The 16,008-nt window shown below is 41.8% G+C and overlaps 1 protein-coding gene across 6 annotated transcripts in view; it reads right to left on the bottom strand.

Annotated features, from left to right (window-relative positions):
• Window positions 1–16,008, bottom strand: part of PRUNE2 (prune homolog 2 with BCH domain) — a 144,332-nt gene that overhangs the window by 49,599 nt on the left and 78,725 nt on the right. For 5 of the 6 annotated variants that reach the window (XM_040580045.1, XM_040580047.1, XM_040580046.1 and 2 more), the window contains exons 7-9: window positions 12,922–13,080; window positions 5,430–11,919; window positions 4,156–4,984 (exon numbers count right to left, since the gene is read on the bottom strand). In XM_040580045.1, coding sequence (XP_040435979.1) covers window positions 4,156–4,984; window positions 5,430–11,919; window positions 12,922–13,080 — 7,478 coding nt within the window. Of the gene's footprint in view, window positions 1–4,155; window positions 4,985–5,223; window positions 5,332–5,429; window positions 11,920–12,921; window positions 13,081–16,008 lie in introns of those variants that run through there. The other variant, XM_040580050.1, reaches the window with a different exon arrangement.

The following is a 16,008-nucleotide window of genomic DNA, read 5'->3' as shown; positions in this document are numbered from 1 at the left end:
TAAAATGCTTTATGGGAGACAGAGGATTTGACAGCCAATTTGTTCATGTCAGATTTGCAAGCCTGCAACTAGCCAGCACCTCTAAACAACCCTTCCTTTTTCCCATCCCATTCACCATCTATTGGGAGCAGAGGTGGTAAGCATTTTTTGATTCAAGGATTTTCACTAAGAATTACTCGTTTGTCAAAAAAAAAGCTTTATTCATTGAAATTAGTCGGTTTTGATGGACTCCCAGGGAAAACCTGCAAGAGATAATGGAGGAAGATGACTTCCAGGGAGTGGACTAGTTCAAACAGACAAACCACCTCGAAGGCAAAGGACATTCAGGTCTCCTAGATCCACAAATGCCAAGCCACCTTTCCACAGAAATGTGCAGGCAGAACCAAGCAGGTGTTGGTGATTTGCTTGTTTTGCTTCTTCCAGATTTTGCAGACAATTTCAGTGTAGAAGAATGAAGCTGGGTTAATTAGCATTGATAATATAGAACTGTGGGTTGGCTTCAGGGGCAGTGGGTTGGCTGATGTAGGTAAGGTGCAGCTGTAGCTGGTTAAGTGGTTGAAAGCCAATGAAGAGAGAGCAGCTGAGGAAGAGAAGGTGAGAGAGAACACAAGCCCCAGATGAGGAGAAGGCAGCAGAGGGACTGGTATGAGATAGTAAAAGACCTTGTTGCAGCTTGACAGTTTGGAGAGTGCTGTCACAATTGGTGCCCTGTGTGAGGCCCTGCAGATTATGAGACTGAGTGCAATGAGTGGTGACAGCAGCAATGGCTGGGCCAGGGGATGTTTCAAGTTTTGAGTGGTAGTGGCAGCACCCGACGAAGCAAAGACAGGCGGGTGCTGCCACTACCACTCAAAACTTGAAACCACTACCACTCAGGGATAGCCTGCGATTCAGATCACGTTGAGATAGGCGGGAAGAGCCTGGGGATCTGGATCAGCCACCGGTAAAGGTGAGCCGTTGGGATCAAAGAGAAGGAAGCCTGACTGCCGTGGAGTTAAGAGACTGAGGGTAACGGGCAATAGTGGCGGAGTACACAGCCAGATGTGGCAGCAGCCCACAGCAGCGGGTCCAGAGTGGATCCAGCCAGACAGCAGTGATGGCTGTGCCGAGGGAAGGTGTGGGAGCAGCACGGTGCCGTGGGTGGCTCCCACCATTGCTGCTGCTGCTTGGCTTGGCGGTATTCTTGCTGGTGTTTACGTGCTCGAAGGTGTCTGCAGTTGAAGAAGAAATGGGCGACCACAGAGATGTTAAGAAGTTTTTCAGGACACAGAATGATGTGTTAGTGCTGTATTCTAGATCTGCTGCTGCTGCAAGCTCATTCAGGTTACTGTCCGGTATGATCCAAGAGGCGAAAGGACAAGGCACTATAACAGGGGTCCTCAAACTACGGCCCCCCAGTGTCCTCAATCTGGCCCCCCGTATTTACAGACACCCCCCCCCCGGCCGGGAGTTGGGGGGGCAAACCAAGCAGCCGCAGATGGCTGCCTGCCACTCCATCCGCGTGCCGGCCCCCTGGTTAAAAACTTTGAGGACCCCTGCACTATAAGTTCATCACAACCCCCCTCTGAAGAAAACAAAATCCCAGATGCTAAGAAAGCAGATAAGAAAGGTGATCAATCTGTAGAAGCTGAAAAGCCCAAGATAAAAGTGAAGAAGGAATTCAGGGACAAGTCGTCTGGACTGTATGAAAAGTTTATTTGTAAAAAGTTTGTGATAGTTGGTAAAAACATGAGGTATGAAATGTTAAAAAGAAAAAAAAAAGGGGGGGGAACTGTAGAGGAATTATAGAGGACTGTATGAAAAGTTTATTTGTAAAAAGGACATGATGGTTGGCAAAAACATGAGGTATGAAATGTTAAGGAAAAAAAATGGGGAATTGTAGAAGAATGAAGCTGGGTTAATTAGCATTGTTAATATAGAACTGTGGGTTGGCTTCAGGGGTGGTGGGTTGGCTGATGTTGTAGATAAGGTGCAGCTGTGGCTGGTTAAGTGAAGTGGTTGAGAGCCAATGAAGAGAGGGCAGCTGAGGAAGAGAAGGTGAGAGAGGAAGGAGCAGAGAGAACACAAGCCCCAGATGAGGAGAAGGCAGCAGAGGGACTGGTATGAGATAGTAAAAGACCTCGTTGCAGCTTGACAGTTTGGAGAGTGCTGCGACATTTCCGAATTTCTACTTTTCCTTCTGGAATGCAAGACAGAAGCTTGGAGGACTGGGTGCAACAGAAATGTTGTGCCAAGCAGCTCTACTTCTAAAAAGTTTCAAAGTCAAACTTTTCACATTTGGTTTACTTCAGACCATACAGAACTGGGGAGTGCTCATTTTCTGCTAACCCTTCTGAAGATTTGCCCCTTTCTTGAGGACTGTAAATGCTAACCTGCATCAATAAAAGCTGTCACTGCCCTACCAAAACAGAGCCCCTCCCATCTCATATTCTCCTCAGTGCTGTCTGTCTGGTTAGGTTGAATAGATTTCAGTCCGGGGCAGTGTATGAGGGCAATTATGCTATATATACTACTACTCAAAATCTTGTTTGTCAAGAAAACCTTAACTCCTATACAGGTGCTTAAGTTTAAGCCTGCAAGTAACATTATTATATTTCAGAGTTTCTGAGACTGGGGGTTCTGTTCAGGATGAAGCCTGCACTTAGTATATATTAAAAACAACTAAGCTATAACAGTGTCTAATCTTGTGGTAGTGATACACTCTCTGAAAAAGTATGAAAATGTTTGGAGGGAAGATATTTTAACATCTGTGGGAAGATAAAACACAGCTACTGAACTGCTCATTCCTGAAATCTTAATAAAATGTGAGCTGTTTGGGGTGGGGACAAAGCTAGCAAAAAGCTGTGGTTTTCCATCACAGATTATTTGTACATGCTGTTATCAGACTTATACTATCATACACAGCCATGCCACTTGTAAGGGGAAAAAAGCTTACTGCTAAAATTGCAAAATTGTTAGTGAAAATTTCAAAAAGTAAAGTCTAAAATAAATTTTAAGATACTTAAAACCTGATAAACAGAAGTTGTGTATGTGTTGTGTATTCTACACTGAACTGACAAGTGCTTGGGAGAAACTTGAAAAAAAGCAAAAAGTCTTGCATTTCACAAAAACAGTACGTTTCCAAGTGTTTCATACCACATGCTCTTTTGACTAAGTGCAGTTTGAAAGGAGTAACAAGTACAAAGCAGTTACACTCCCTAGTTTTATTTGTATGGGGAAGTTTCTTTTACTGCTCATAGGAATTTCACTGTATAAATATAATGCCAGGTTCCTCTTGATAAAACTGCAGCATGTCAGCTGCAGATGTCCAGGAGAAATGAGGTCAGACTTCCACATTTGCTTCTCTGAGGTTACCCTACAAGTCCACTGTAGCAGTTACATCTCCTGGTTGTAAAAGAACAGAAGGCAACAGCTGAAGCACCCTCTCCAAAACATTACAGTAAATGGAGTCAAGAAGGTCATCTCTCTCCATCTGGTGACACAACAGAGAGACAGCAGGCATAGTAATTCTGACAGCATTGAGGATGCACTTCCACCCAAAGGCAGGTGCAAAATACACTCAAACTTCCTCAACTGCCAGTCCAGTCAAAGCAGACAGAACTGCTGCTCTGATCTGACTACAGCTTAAAAATAGTCACAAAGACCGTAATTTCCTATCACGCTTTTCTTTTCTCTATGAACAGCACCTTCTTCTGACTCTAAGCCTTGATCCCCTCCTATCTTCCTTCCCAGCTTTGCATTAGGCAGAGATAGTACTTCACTTCCATCCCTCCCATAATCTCATCATTGGCATTGTATCTGGACTGGTAATACCATCAGTACCTGGCTTTGGCCTGCATTCCCTGGCCATATCTGTTTCAGATTTAAAGGTAGGTTATGAAGCCTATGGAACTTCACAGAAGGAAGATGGACTTCTGAAGTGGCCTTACAAGCTTCTGCATTGTGAAACAATCCTAATTTAGCTCATATCAAGCAACCAAGAAGCAAGACTCTGTTTTTAGAAAGGAAGGAATACAATGTTACTTAAGTCATAAAAATATAATTAGTACTTCAGATTTGAAAGTCCTGCTATCTATTCATATAATGTCATACACCTCAATAACATTGATAACAAGTCAACAGAAGACTAAAGGAAATGGGTTGGGATTTCCTTACCCTGATTTTTGACTCAGTTCTCTTTCGTTGCTGAGAAGCACCATTTCCTCCTTCATTTCTTGTCCTGTTGTTATGTTATTACCAAGTCTCTGTTGAGAACTTGATTCCCATGAACCATCACCTCCAACCACGGGCAGCACATGAGCTCCTGCAGTGCCCGAACTCCCATCCTCACTTGTCAGGCTATCTGAAGGGTAACAGCCCTCATGTTCAAATGATTTCTGAAGAGGAGTTTCTACCTGAAATTCTGCCTGAGTGTCAAGAATCAATTCCTGTGCTACGACAGTTGCCAGTTTACCACCAGGATGTCCAGACCCCAATTCTGGCATCTCTAAGTCAGCAGAAATGTCTTCAGGTGATACATCACTGACCTCATTTTGACCCAATATAATCCAGCCCTCATCTTGCCCACAGCTTCCTCGTGAACTTGTTTCATCATCCAGTTTCTGCGGTACAACAGAACTTTTCAATTCTAAGTGAACAGGGTCCCATTCAGTCCCGCAAACAAAGCGATCTTCCCTTTCATTTGTAATGGAGATTGGCTGAAAGGCATCCGAGGGGCCTGGTGAAAAGCCTTCATGAGATGCTGTTTGTTCAGCTACATGAGCTTCTTGAAATGCAAAATCGCTTTCCTTTCTTTCAAGGGAATCCTTCGCTGAAGGTGTATTTTCTTCCTCAGTAACAAGGATGTAATCCATCTCCAGTGAAGCTGGATCCTGGTGCACCTGCATCCTCACATCTTCCTCACCCTCTGTACTTTTCAGCTCAGGGCTCTCAGAGGAATTTCTCAGCTTATTCCCCCTGCAAAGCAGGGAGTCAGTGCCAGCTTCTAAAAGAACAGGCAAACAGAAACTCCTTTTAGTTTTCAAATTACTATTGCAGTCACCATGATTGCTTTAAATCAGTAGAGTGAGGTAAAGCTCTTCTCAGTTCACTTTGTTCTGTTAATGTGTACTTGAATTTTACAACACCATCATCGTCATTATTGTTAGAGATTACACATTAACACCGCAACCCTTCCTAAGGGACAGATGGTTCCGTGTCCCATACGCTAGGCCCCGTACGCACCACAGAAATAAGGGTTCCTACTTCAACGTTTAAAAGCTTTAGCTCTGCCCAGAAGGGCGATGCTAGAGGCCTTCCCATGCAACGTACATCACGGGAGACTCCCAGACCCCGCACTTCACGCAAGGGCTCGCCACCCGGCAGCACACCCCAGCCGCTGCCCCTCCCCCGCCCCCGGCCCCCGCCCCCCGCCCCGGGGGCCGCCTTACCATCGGGCGGTCGCCCGTCGCCACCTGGCGGTGAGCCCAGGCCACGCGCCTCTGCCGCGGGTTTTGCAGCCGGAACCGCCGGGGCTCCCGCCGTCCCCGGTACCGACGCGTCATCTCCCCGAAGGCGCTCTGCGCGCGCCTCAGGCACCTGATCGGTAACGCTGCTGTCTGCGGTCGTTCGGATGCCTTCTGCACCCTCCGTAGGAGCTGGCCGTGGCGAAGGTTTTTCCAGAGAAACACTGTCACAAAATGGCTGCTGCAACAGGAGCTCGTTCTCTGCACACTCTCCGCTGCCAGAGGGTTCCGCGCCAGAAGATAGGCGGGATGGTGGGCTAGGTACCACTGGCGACTGGTCACTGGGCATTCCCCTAAACACACCAACAGCATGTTCAATTACATCTTCAGGTTCTTTTCCCATGTCATCAACCAGCTGATCATTTGAATCAGATTCGTGGCCTTCACCACCACCAGGCAGAAAGGATTTGGGAAAAAATACTTGCTTATCCCTTGATTCCCCTCCTGCGGCTTCGCTGCCTACTACTGGCAGCATACTTGTGCCACCACCTATGCCTGCCAGGACATCAGCCACGGATGCGTTCCTGGTGTTATGCTCTGCTCCTGTCTCAGATTCATCCACACATTCTCCTGACATGTATCGCTCACCAGCAGTTACTGCTGTATGCTCAGTATTGGAATATTTCCCAACTTCAGCCAAGGCACTAACTTCTTTTAAGCTTTCTTCTGCCCTGTCAAGTAGAGTGAAATCCATCGGAACCAAATGCGTTCGGGAGGTTGCTATCCAAGCTGTATCAGCTGGTGTTCCTTGACGGCTTGCAGGAGTAAAACTTTCATGGAACGTGTCTTTCAGATCTAAGGACGTCACTTGTAAAACTTCATTGTTAAGTTCAGCCAACTGGATCGGGTCAGTAAAAAGTTTATTTTCTGGACCATATTCTTCCAAAATTGCAAAATCAGGAGGCTCATGATCATTAGAAGAGATTAGCTGACAGGATTCATTGGTCTTTCCCTGTTCATAGGCCTGGAGACTACCACTTTGATACTGTCTCTCTAACTTCTGCGTTACTAACTGCCTCTTTGAATCTTCCTCTTTACCCATATTTGACCACACATGAACTGGCTGACTATCTTTGTCTCCAGGCTCCACCCCAATCTGAGAAAATGGGATAGAAGCATGCTTAGCTTCATACTCCTGGCACACGTCAGGACTGCTTGATGCTTCTGAACTATTGCCTTGGTCACAGTGACTTAAGATATCAGGATTTTCACCATCTGATTTCAAAGTGACAGTCTGCTCAGCATTTGTCCACAGGTCAGGGTCCACTGAAAACAGCTGATTACTTTCTTGTGTGTTATCCTGTAAAATATCTGGGCTAAGTGTAGTTTGGGGAACTAATATACTCCACCCTGGGCTTGACTTCTGTGTCATTTCAAAAGATAAGTCTTCTACAGTGAAAGCATCTGGCAAGGAGTTGTGTGCTTCTGATCTTTCACAGGTTTCCCACTGTTGTTCTTGAGGAATGAGACTTGCATTTCCCCCATTGTCTTTTGGTAGATCCACTACTGGGATTTCTTGAACTGATGTATTTGGCATACCTCGTTCCTCATCTGAAAAAGGATTCTGTGCAGTCAGTCGATTTTCCTCATCTGTAGGAAACAACTGCTCTTTCAAGCCCCTTTCTTCTTTATCCAGTATGAAAGGATCAAATTGTTTGAACTGCTCCGTGTCTTGATTTATCTGACTATCAGGAATATTCATAGGATGTACTAGACTTTCATTTTCTTCTTCATCACAGTACAGGGCGGGAGGCTCATTTCCACCATTATTGGCATTAATGAAATGTGCTTCCGTTAGTTCATCTTGTGAAGGTGAACCCCAGGAGTCCTCCTTACTATTTGTTAACTGGTTTGTTGCAGAGTGACTTGAAGCAGAATACTGATCTTCCAATTGCTTTTTTTCACAAAGTTGTGAATTCCACCATTCTGAACTGTCATCTGGAAAACCAAATGTTCCTACTGTGGATTTTGCATCAGTTCTGAAATCAGCTTCTAATGACATACTCCACATATCTACAGCTTTTGAAGAATACTCTTCTTTATCATCAACAGCTAAAGTCGGTGTAGTATCTTCACGCCTTTCATAAAAACATGAGTCTTCTCCGCTGCTTGTTTCTTTACTAAAAATACTCACCTGGGCTTTTTTCTGAAGTGTCTCCCAGTGACCTAAATATTCATTATACACCGTTCCAGTCAAGTCCTCCTGCAACAGTTTCCTAGCTTTAATTGTTTCAGGATTTTCATTGAAGATGCCTACCTGGACCTCCTCTCCCACCTTGGTTTTTGCATCTAAATTGTCTTCAAGACTTGTTGCATTGGATTGAGCATAGTCCTCTCCAACTTCAGACACTATATGCTGTTTGTTTTCATACATGGAATCTTCACAAATTGCTTCTGGACATGCCTCTGAATTCTCTGAATCCTCATTTATGTCAGGACTTGATAACGAAGATACAGTATCATCATCTACATGGGCATTCCAAAAATGTAAGCTTTTAGGAACGTTGTTCTGGTCAGTGCTTGTTTCAAATCCTTCTTCACATTCATTCCCAAATTCATTCCTTTTACAGGCACCTTCAAGATATTTACTATCTTTAATATCCCAAATATCCCTACTTCCTTTGTCATGACTGGCAACTGGAAGGTCTCCCCACACATTCACAGATGCATCACTTAAATCAGGACTTGTTCCACTTGAGTGTGCGTAATCATTTATTGAATCACTCCACACATTATCTTCTTCCAAATAGCTTTTGATTTGTATATCCTTTGAAAGGCTACTTATGGTGTTTGCCATTTCAAGGACTTCACTTGCCTCAGGACTTGTTTCAGGAGATTGCAAATCTTCACATGGCTGTGAATTCCAAGCAGTTTGGGGAAAACTGTCATTCAGCATTGCACATGGCCCTCTGCAAAGATTATTAGCAGGTTCTACATTTTCAGAGTTTTCATTTCTCCCAGAACCTATTTCATGTGAAAATGAATTTTCCACCACAGACATATCTGTAATGTCAGGAACACTGACATATCCAGGAGAGGGACTCTTCTTAAACTCATCTATGAAAGACTTTTCGTAAGTCATGTTCAGTTCAGAGCTATTTTTGACAGACACTAACTCAGAATCAGAAATGCCCAGATGGCCAGGAATCACTTCATGTAAGCTCTCTTTCACTTCTCCCAGAGCTTCTTGTGGTTCAGTCATCAAAGCAATTGACATGGCTAGGTGACAACCCCTCTTTCCAGAGTCATTCCAGATGCCAGAGCTTCCAGGCATTTTAGAAGAATTATTTTCAGGGTTATCACTACCCTTATCAGAACCTTCCGAGATACTTTCCATCTCGGGACTTGTTGCATCCTCTATCACTGTAGTCTCCTTTTCCACTTTCTTGGAAAGCAGCTGTGATGTTTCACTGTAATTGTAGGTGTGTGGTCTGGGGTTATCAAAAGATTCGTAATTTCTGCTTTCCTCGGAAGCACTTGAAGAAGATTCTGCATTACTCTGTGACAAGTCTTTCCTCTCCTGACTACCTGGATTAGTTTGATTGGGAAATGACTCATTCTCTGTGACCAACACTTCCAAATTAACACTATTCCTCATTTTTCCTGGGGAGCTGGGAACTTCAGTTGTTGACCTGTTTTCTTCCGAATCAGCATTACATGAAGATTCACTGTCCTCTTGCACTGGTTTATTACAAATGTCACTAATCATTTCCTGTCCACTTGTCTCATCTGTTCTTTTATATACCTCTTTTCCTTTCTGAGAGATGACAATGGCATTGTCCCAGCCTTCCTCACAACCCTGTTCACTGTGTAAACTCCATGAGTTCAGCTGCTGTGCTGAATCCTGACTATCCAGCTTTTCATCAACATCAGCAGTGTTTTGTGCTGCCTTCTTACCAAGTATCTCACTCCCTAAGTCACGTATCTTCAAATCCAAACCATTCCCAGTGTCTGAAGTTGGTGTAGATGTGTCTGTGTCTTCTACAGAAACACTGATCACTGCTGCTGCATTTTCAGCTGCTGCCTGTCTAGTATTTAATTCATTCTGTGGCAGCAATAAGTCATTCACTGTTTGATCGTACACTGGTGGTGGTGGTTTGTTTTCAGATACAGAAAAAATATTTTCACTGGTATGTATTTCAGTTGAAAAACACTGATTAGCTGTTTGTTCTGAATTAAGGAAAGGTTTAGCAGAGGCTGGAAGAGCAGTAATTTCAGAAATTCTTTCTTGTAACTGGGTGACATTATTTAGGGGAGTGTTCCAGATGTCTGTGTTTCTGCCACTTGAAAAAGCCATGTTTCTAGGAGATAATGCTTCCTTACTTGCTTTCTCAAGTACTTTTGGCTCAGCCAAGCTTGGGTTCATCAATTTATCAGTAACCATTTCTTCGTCAAAATCTTTGTCCTCATTTTCTCCTTCATCTTCCACATATGTAGGAGATGTATATGAATCAGATGTTGAATAATTGGTGTCTGGTGGAGAAACAACTAAATCTTCACCTACGTTTGATGAACTAAGATCTGAGTGTTTATATAAGAAGGTATGCTCCCATGGCACTACTACTTTTGTTACTTCTTTCCTGATGTTTTTATCATACATATTCCAGGTCTCCATATTTTCAAATTGTTTTGGTCTATGTTTAGGGTCACCAGTTACAGTTTTTTCCTCTATTTGCAACTTGGAATTATTTTGCATATTGTTGAAACCAGAATTTGTATTTTCAGATTTTCCATATTCTTCTACTGAATAATATCTTTCTTTATCCCAGGCTTCTGGAGAAACCTGGATAGGTGGACTTTCGGTCCCATTATCCACTGTGATTTCTGAAGACTCTGATAAACTAGTTTTTGGTATGGCCCATTTCTCAGGAATATTCACTGATTTTTTTTCTTTATCCAGTTTGGGCATGTTCCATACATTTTCTGAGGCTCTAGCAGTATCTCCTGCATCAAACTTGGACCAGACTTTGTAAGAGTCTGCAGCTAGCTGACTACCTTTCCCTTCACTACTACACCATGCATCTGACATCATAGGTGTTGGCTGTCTGACCTTCCACGGGTCAGTAAAGCTCTCTGGTTCTTGCTTTGTCTCTTCTAAAGAAGCAGTTTGCAGCCGTGAATGTTCACTGTTTTTCTCTTTATTCTCATGGCTCCAATTATCTTGTTTAAACTGATTATCCCACAGACCTGCTCTCATGTATTCCATTTGCTTTGGCTGTTTTTGGAGGAATACAGAATCTGAGGCTCTTCTATCAATATGTTGTCGTAGCAAGGGACTTTCTTTACAATCTTTCCATAAGACAGGGCTCTGAAATACAGATTCCTGCTCACTTGAACTCCATGTATCAGCATTTCTGGACTCTAGGTCAAAGCCATCCCACCAGCTCCCATACCTAACACGAGACTGAGAATAATTTGTGCCATCTATTTCATTCATTTTTTTAATGACATCTTGTGGGAAAAATAAAGGCTGCCCATTATCTAATGGTGAAATTTCTACAAGACTGTTGACAGGAGTTGGTGGAATTCTCGAATCAGCAGTTTTCAACATTTCTGGTGAAGAAGAATCACCTTCAGCTAAATCGATCAAACTTGTTTTCTCACACATTTCTCCTGGATTCTCATCAAATTCAGCTGAATTGTCTTCCTCGTTTGTTGTCATAAGTAAGTCAGTTGAATAATTTGTTTTATTATTTTCTAGCAGGTTTGCTTCATCAAGTTCTTTCTGCACAGTGAGTTGTCCTTCTGATGAATCACTATTAAGGAAATAGTCATCTGCTGGGGAGCAATCGACAGAACGAGAAGATGACTCGGATGGAGCTGCAACCACAGGTGCTAGATCAAAATTGAAAAGATCAAAATTATCACTATTGTCTCTAGACTGAGGTTTTTGTTCTTCAGCTATTGCTCCTTCAGGAATAGGGCTATAGGAGTCAAAGCCAGGCAGAAGACTGTGATGGGAAGCAGCACCTTCTGCAACAGGGCTATCATCACTAAGGAAAACAGAACTCTCCTTGGAAGACCGGCTGCTTCTAATGGTAGCCAATCCACTGTCTGGACTCACAAGGTCTACATTAACATCAATGTGGGCTTGCATAGATCCATTTAGATCTTGAGGATTTTCTATAAAATTTGCAGAACTGGGCTGTGGTTCTACATCAGAACCATATAACTCCGTAATACCAGAAGAGCCTTGTGAAAGTGGAGCACTTCCAGCAACAGCTTCAGTAGAAGAAGTTCTACTGTTTGATACCATTTCTGGTTGTCTTCTATTTATAACTTCCTTAACTAGAAGAAAAATTTGATCACAGGTCACCAAAGAGTTTTGTTGATAAATAAGTATTTGGTCACATCCACATTCTAGAGGATCCAGCTCCAAACAAGGATTCTGACATTCTTCTAATTCACAGCAGATCTGTTGAAAAAGAGGATGTTTCAAAATCCATTTCAATCATGGGCATAAGGGCATATATTGACTACTTCACTGTGTAACACAGCCGTACCTATCTATTCGTATTAATCTACTTCTTGCCCATTTCACTGTAACAGCCTTATTATGATCCCTAAACAGATGAAGTATTAAAATAGATCAATAGAAAATATGTATTATATAGTTAGTCAGAATATTTACTTGAAGTTATACCACTTGACTTTTAAGTTCACTTTTCATTAGTAAAAGAAAATCCAACAGAATGTTTAGTTGGTGCCTTAAGAAATCTGACTAAAATACGTAACAGTACATGAGAAAAGTATTTCTACAATAGTATAATTGGATTCATTAAATACATCTATATTGACCTTGAAAGTACGAGTCATTTAGCCACCTGTGCCTAAGATCAGATTAAGACAGAAAAAAGTTAGAAAAGTTGCCGCTGAGATGATTTCGTCCATCTGAGGACAAATACAGTAAAAAAAAAAAAAAAGTACAACAACACCTGGCTTTGGACAAATTAACATTCTAGTAATAATTTGGCTTCATTTCAGAGCTTAAATTATTTAGTGATAACATATACATAGATGAGTTCAGGTCATTACCATTTACAATGTGTTTGCTCATCCCTCACTGTCAAAGACTCATTTGTGTAGACCACAATACAAAAACAAGGCAAAACTAGTTAAAAAAAAAAAAAAAAAAAAGATCATTCTGTTTTAGCTAAATTGAAAAATCTTATCTCTTTCTTTATTTCCTGTAACTGTACAGTTTTTCTGTTAGGCTGGTCTGAAACAATCATAAATATCACAATCTTTCATTTTGCATCATATAAGTAATGCAGCCATTTCAAATAGCTATGCAATTGCCAGACAAGAGCAGCTACTTTTTGACCCCACTTAATTATTCAACATTTTAGTGTATTCTACTTTTAAAAATTATTTTTTCCAGGAAGGACATTACTTAATTCTTTTTCCAGGTACTTACTTGATTGCCTAGCTCTAAGTTTTCTGAGCATACCGCTATTTGTCGTTTTGTTTGCTTCTCATCTGACAAACAGTTGGCCAAAATGACAAGTACATCAAACCCATATTTATCTATGAATGCTTTCAGATCATCAACGAGACTCCTGTGTAATACGCAGTCCTGAAATATGGTAAGAAATTAAAAGAAATGTCAGCATCTTTTCCATGCTCCTTCCATCCAAATCTGTGGTGAAAATAGTCTGAAACATTAATAAGCATCAGTGTCTCTAACTGGCAACAGAATTCAATTCCATTTTTCAAAACAGCGATGTGCTTAAAAAAAAAAAGAACCAGTCTCACAGCACAGTAACGGACTTTTACTGCTGAAAAATGCTAAAATACTCAGTGCAGGTTTTGCCTTCTTGAAACTGCTGCTGAAACAGAATTCTTTCTTGTTCCTGCTACTTGCATTCACAAGGTTGCTTAAAAGTATTGGATTACTGCCATTTCTTGAATAAAACCCCTTTTTTTCTAGAAAATGCAAATGATTTATGAAATTGGAGACGTCAATATTTTATTTAAAATAACAGATGTTAAAATAATAGTATCAGGGTGCAAAATCAAGCACTCAAAAGGAAACTGAATGTGCTAACTTGATTTTGCAGCCCTTTATATGTACCTATGATGATGTTGCATGTTTATCTACAATTTTACCATGAATTATTCCTTTAGATTCCTTTATTTCTGCTCTTTGAATTCTTTGAATGTGCAAGTCTCCCAAACAATAACCCCTCAAAACAAGGACAGAGTAAGGTCAAATAGTTTTAAAATCCCTTTGCATTAAAAAAATGCTTATTTTCATACACAACCCACATGAAATACACAGGAGGTGAACACTGCATTTGTCATTCCTATTCTCACTTATACTTGGACTCACCCTATGTTGAATTATCTAGATTCTGCAACATAAACCATACATCCCCCTTTCTCACACGGGGACATAATGCACAAAGTATAAATGTCTCCTTTCAGTCCTCAGTTCTGATAGCTGCCAGTGAACAGTCTTAGAAATGTTATTTTCTCCTTTATGTTTCTACTATTTGTATTTGAGAAAATTTTTGTCCTCTTCTAACTAATAGTTCTTCTGATGCTGCCAAGCTACACTAGCCCTGAATAAACAGCAGTTCATCATGAACACAACACAACTGTATAGGCAGACTGGCATGTTATTCCCCTGCATCTGTCTCCTACCTAATAGATTACTGTTTTGGTTACATATATATAAATACTATTTATTAATCTACTCAAATGTGTCCATAAAATGCATCTCCCTCCCTGTAAATTAAACTTAAACAAAAAAAATCTGCTTGTCAAATGCTTTGGAAGTAGATTCCAAGATATGAGATTAAATTCTACTTTGATATTCACATAGGACCTAAAATAGAGTTTTATGTGAAATTCATGCAGAGCAATGCACAAACAGAAGTCAGCTGTCAGTTTAGTGGGGGACATTCAGATATGAAATCTAAATAGGAGATTATGGTAACGAACTATGGTAAGTTCAAAACCAAGGTTTGAACATCCAAACCAGTAACATTTTTCTGAAGACTCAAGTGTTGGGTATATTAGAAAAAAGTACCAAAATGTGCTTGTGCTTAAGCATCAAAAAGTTACTTCAGTTATCCCATTCCTAAATGCAGCTCGAATAATTAAAATCTATTTGAATAAAAAATTTGAACCACGGCAGATTCAAAACCGTCCTGGTAACTCTTTTATCTCAGTTACCCGCTCACAGTCAATTCAAAAAGATTGGGAGGTCACAGGGAAGGGCATGGAGCAAGCACAGATCTAATTCTGCAAGAAGGTTCATAGGTATACATAAGGTAACTAAAAAAAAAAAAAATTTCTAAAAAATGTCCAGCCTTCATGCCTCATGATGCTTTATCCTCTATATTGCTTGTATCAGCTTGAAAATGCAAGGAATTAGAAAATTTCTGTTAAAACCACACGACTGAACTGGAAGCCTCATGAAAGTGACATTGACTAAGGTAGAATCTGCCACCATCTCAGACCACAGCTGGAACTCACAAAGTGGTAGGCTGGGGAGTGCCGAAAATCCCTGCTTTCTGCAGTAGAGGGAGGAAGCTCTTAACCTGCCTACATGTCAAGGCAGAACTCCCCACTCACAACCATGGCCAACTGGAGAGCCAACACCTGCACGCAGGGCGATCAGAGGTATGTTTCTAGGTTTTAAGGCCAAGGACCACTAGGGCATCATGGAGCAAGAAGATACAACATCCAAATGCTTAGCAGCCACTTGTTGATGGGAATGGTCACCACAGCAAGGGTGTGGCCGTACAATGAAAGGTCAATTCTATCAGTCAGAGCAGGAACTAAAGATGCGTATGGTCATGGTAAACCCCCTGAGGCGTTAAAATCTGAATTTGCCTCGTGCCCTGTTTGTTGCTAACTTCTGTCACGCAATCAAAAGCAACACTGAGGAACTGACACAGCAGCTGGTGATCCAGTAGCCTTGCTGCTCTAAGTGGGGAAGCTGACAAGTACGTATTCCTGGTGAAGCAATCGGATGAGAGAGCTTCACATTGGGCCACATTAATATAAACAATAACAAACGGATCTGTACTGCCTATGTAATTACCCGACCCAGCTACTGGAGGTTCTCTCAGCTTCCTCTATGCTCTCAAACTTCCTACTATGCAGAGTATGTATTTCTCCTGCTTGAGGTTCTCAGCATGTTGATGACTGAGAGAACCACAAAGGTTAACTCTAAACGGGTTACCTGACCCTCTCCATTGGGCACAAGCTGCAGAAGGAGATCAGTTATGTATACATGTTTTTTCCTCTGTGCTTCACGTCCAGCTTGGCCTTTGGGCTATGTTGTGCTAAACATATTCTTTGGGCGCAGAGCAAACTAGATCAGCTAACTGCACCCGAGAAGCCTGCAGGCAGCACCCACTTGGTACTAGCAATTACATCACCTGTGCATCCCTGCCTTTAGCTAACAGCTCAGCAACAAGTTCTCATGGACATCCTTTCTGTTTGACAGCAGAAATGAGGAATGGAGTTGTTTCCTTGTAAGAAAATCTTC

The sequence above is a fragment of the Falco naumanni genome, chromosome Z (genome assembly GCF_017639655.2).
Source record: "Falco naumanni isolate bFalNau1 chromosome Z, bFalNau1.pat, whole genome shotgun sequence".
In the NCBI taxonomy this organism is placed as follows: Eukaryota; Metazoa; Chordata; class Aves; order Falconiformes; family Falconidae; genus Falco; species Falco naumanni.
Note: the sequence above shows the minus strand (reverse complement) of the source record. Positions and strands in the feature narration are given on the sequence as shown.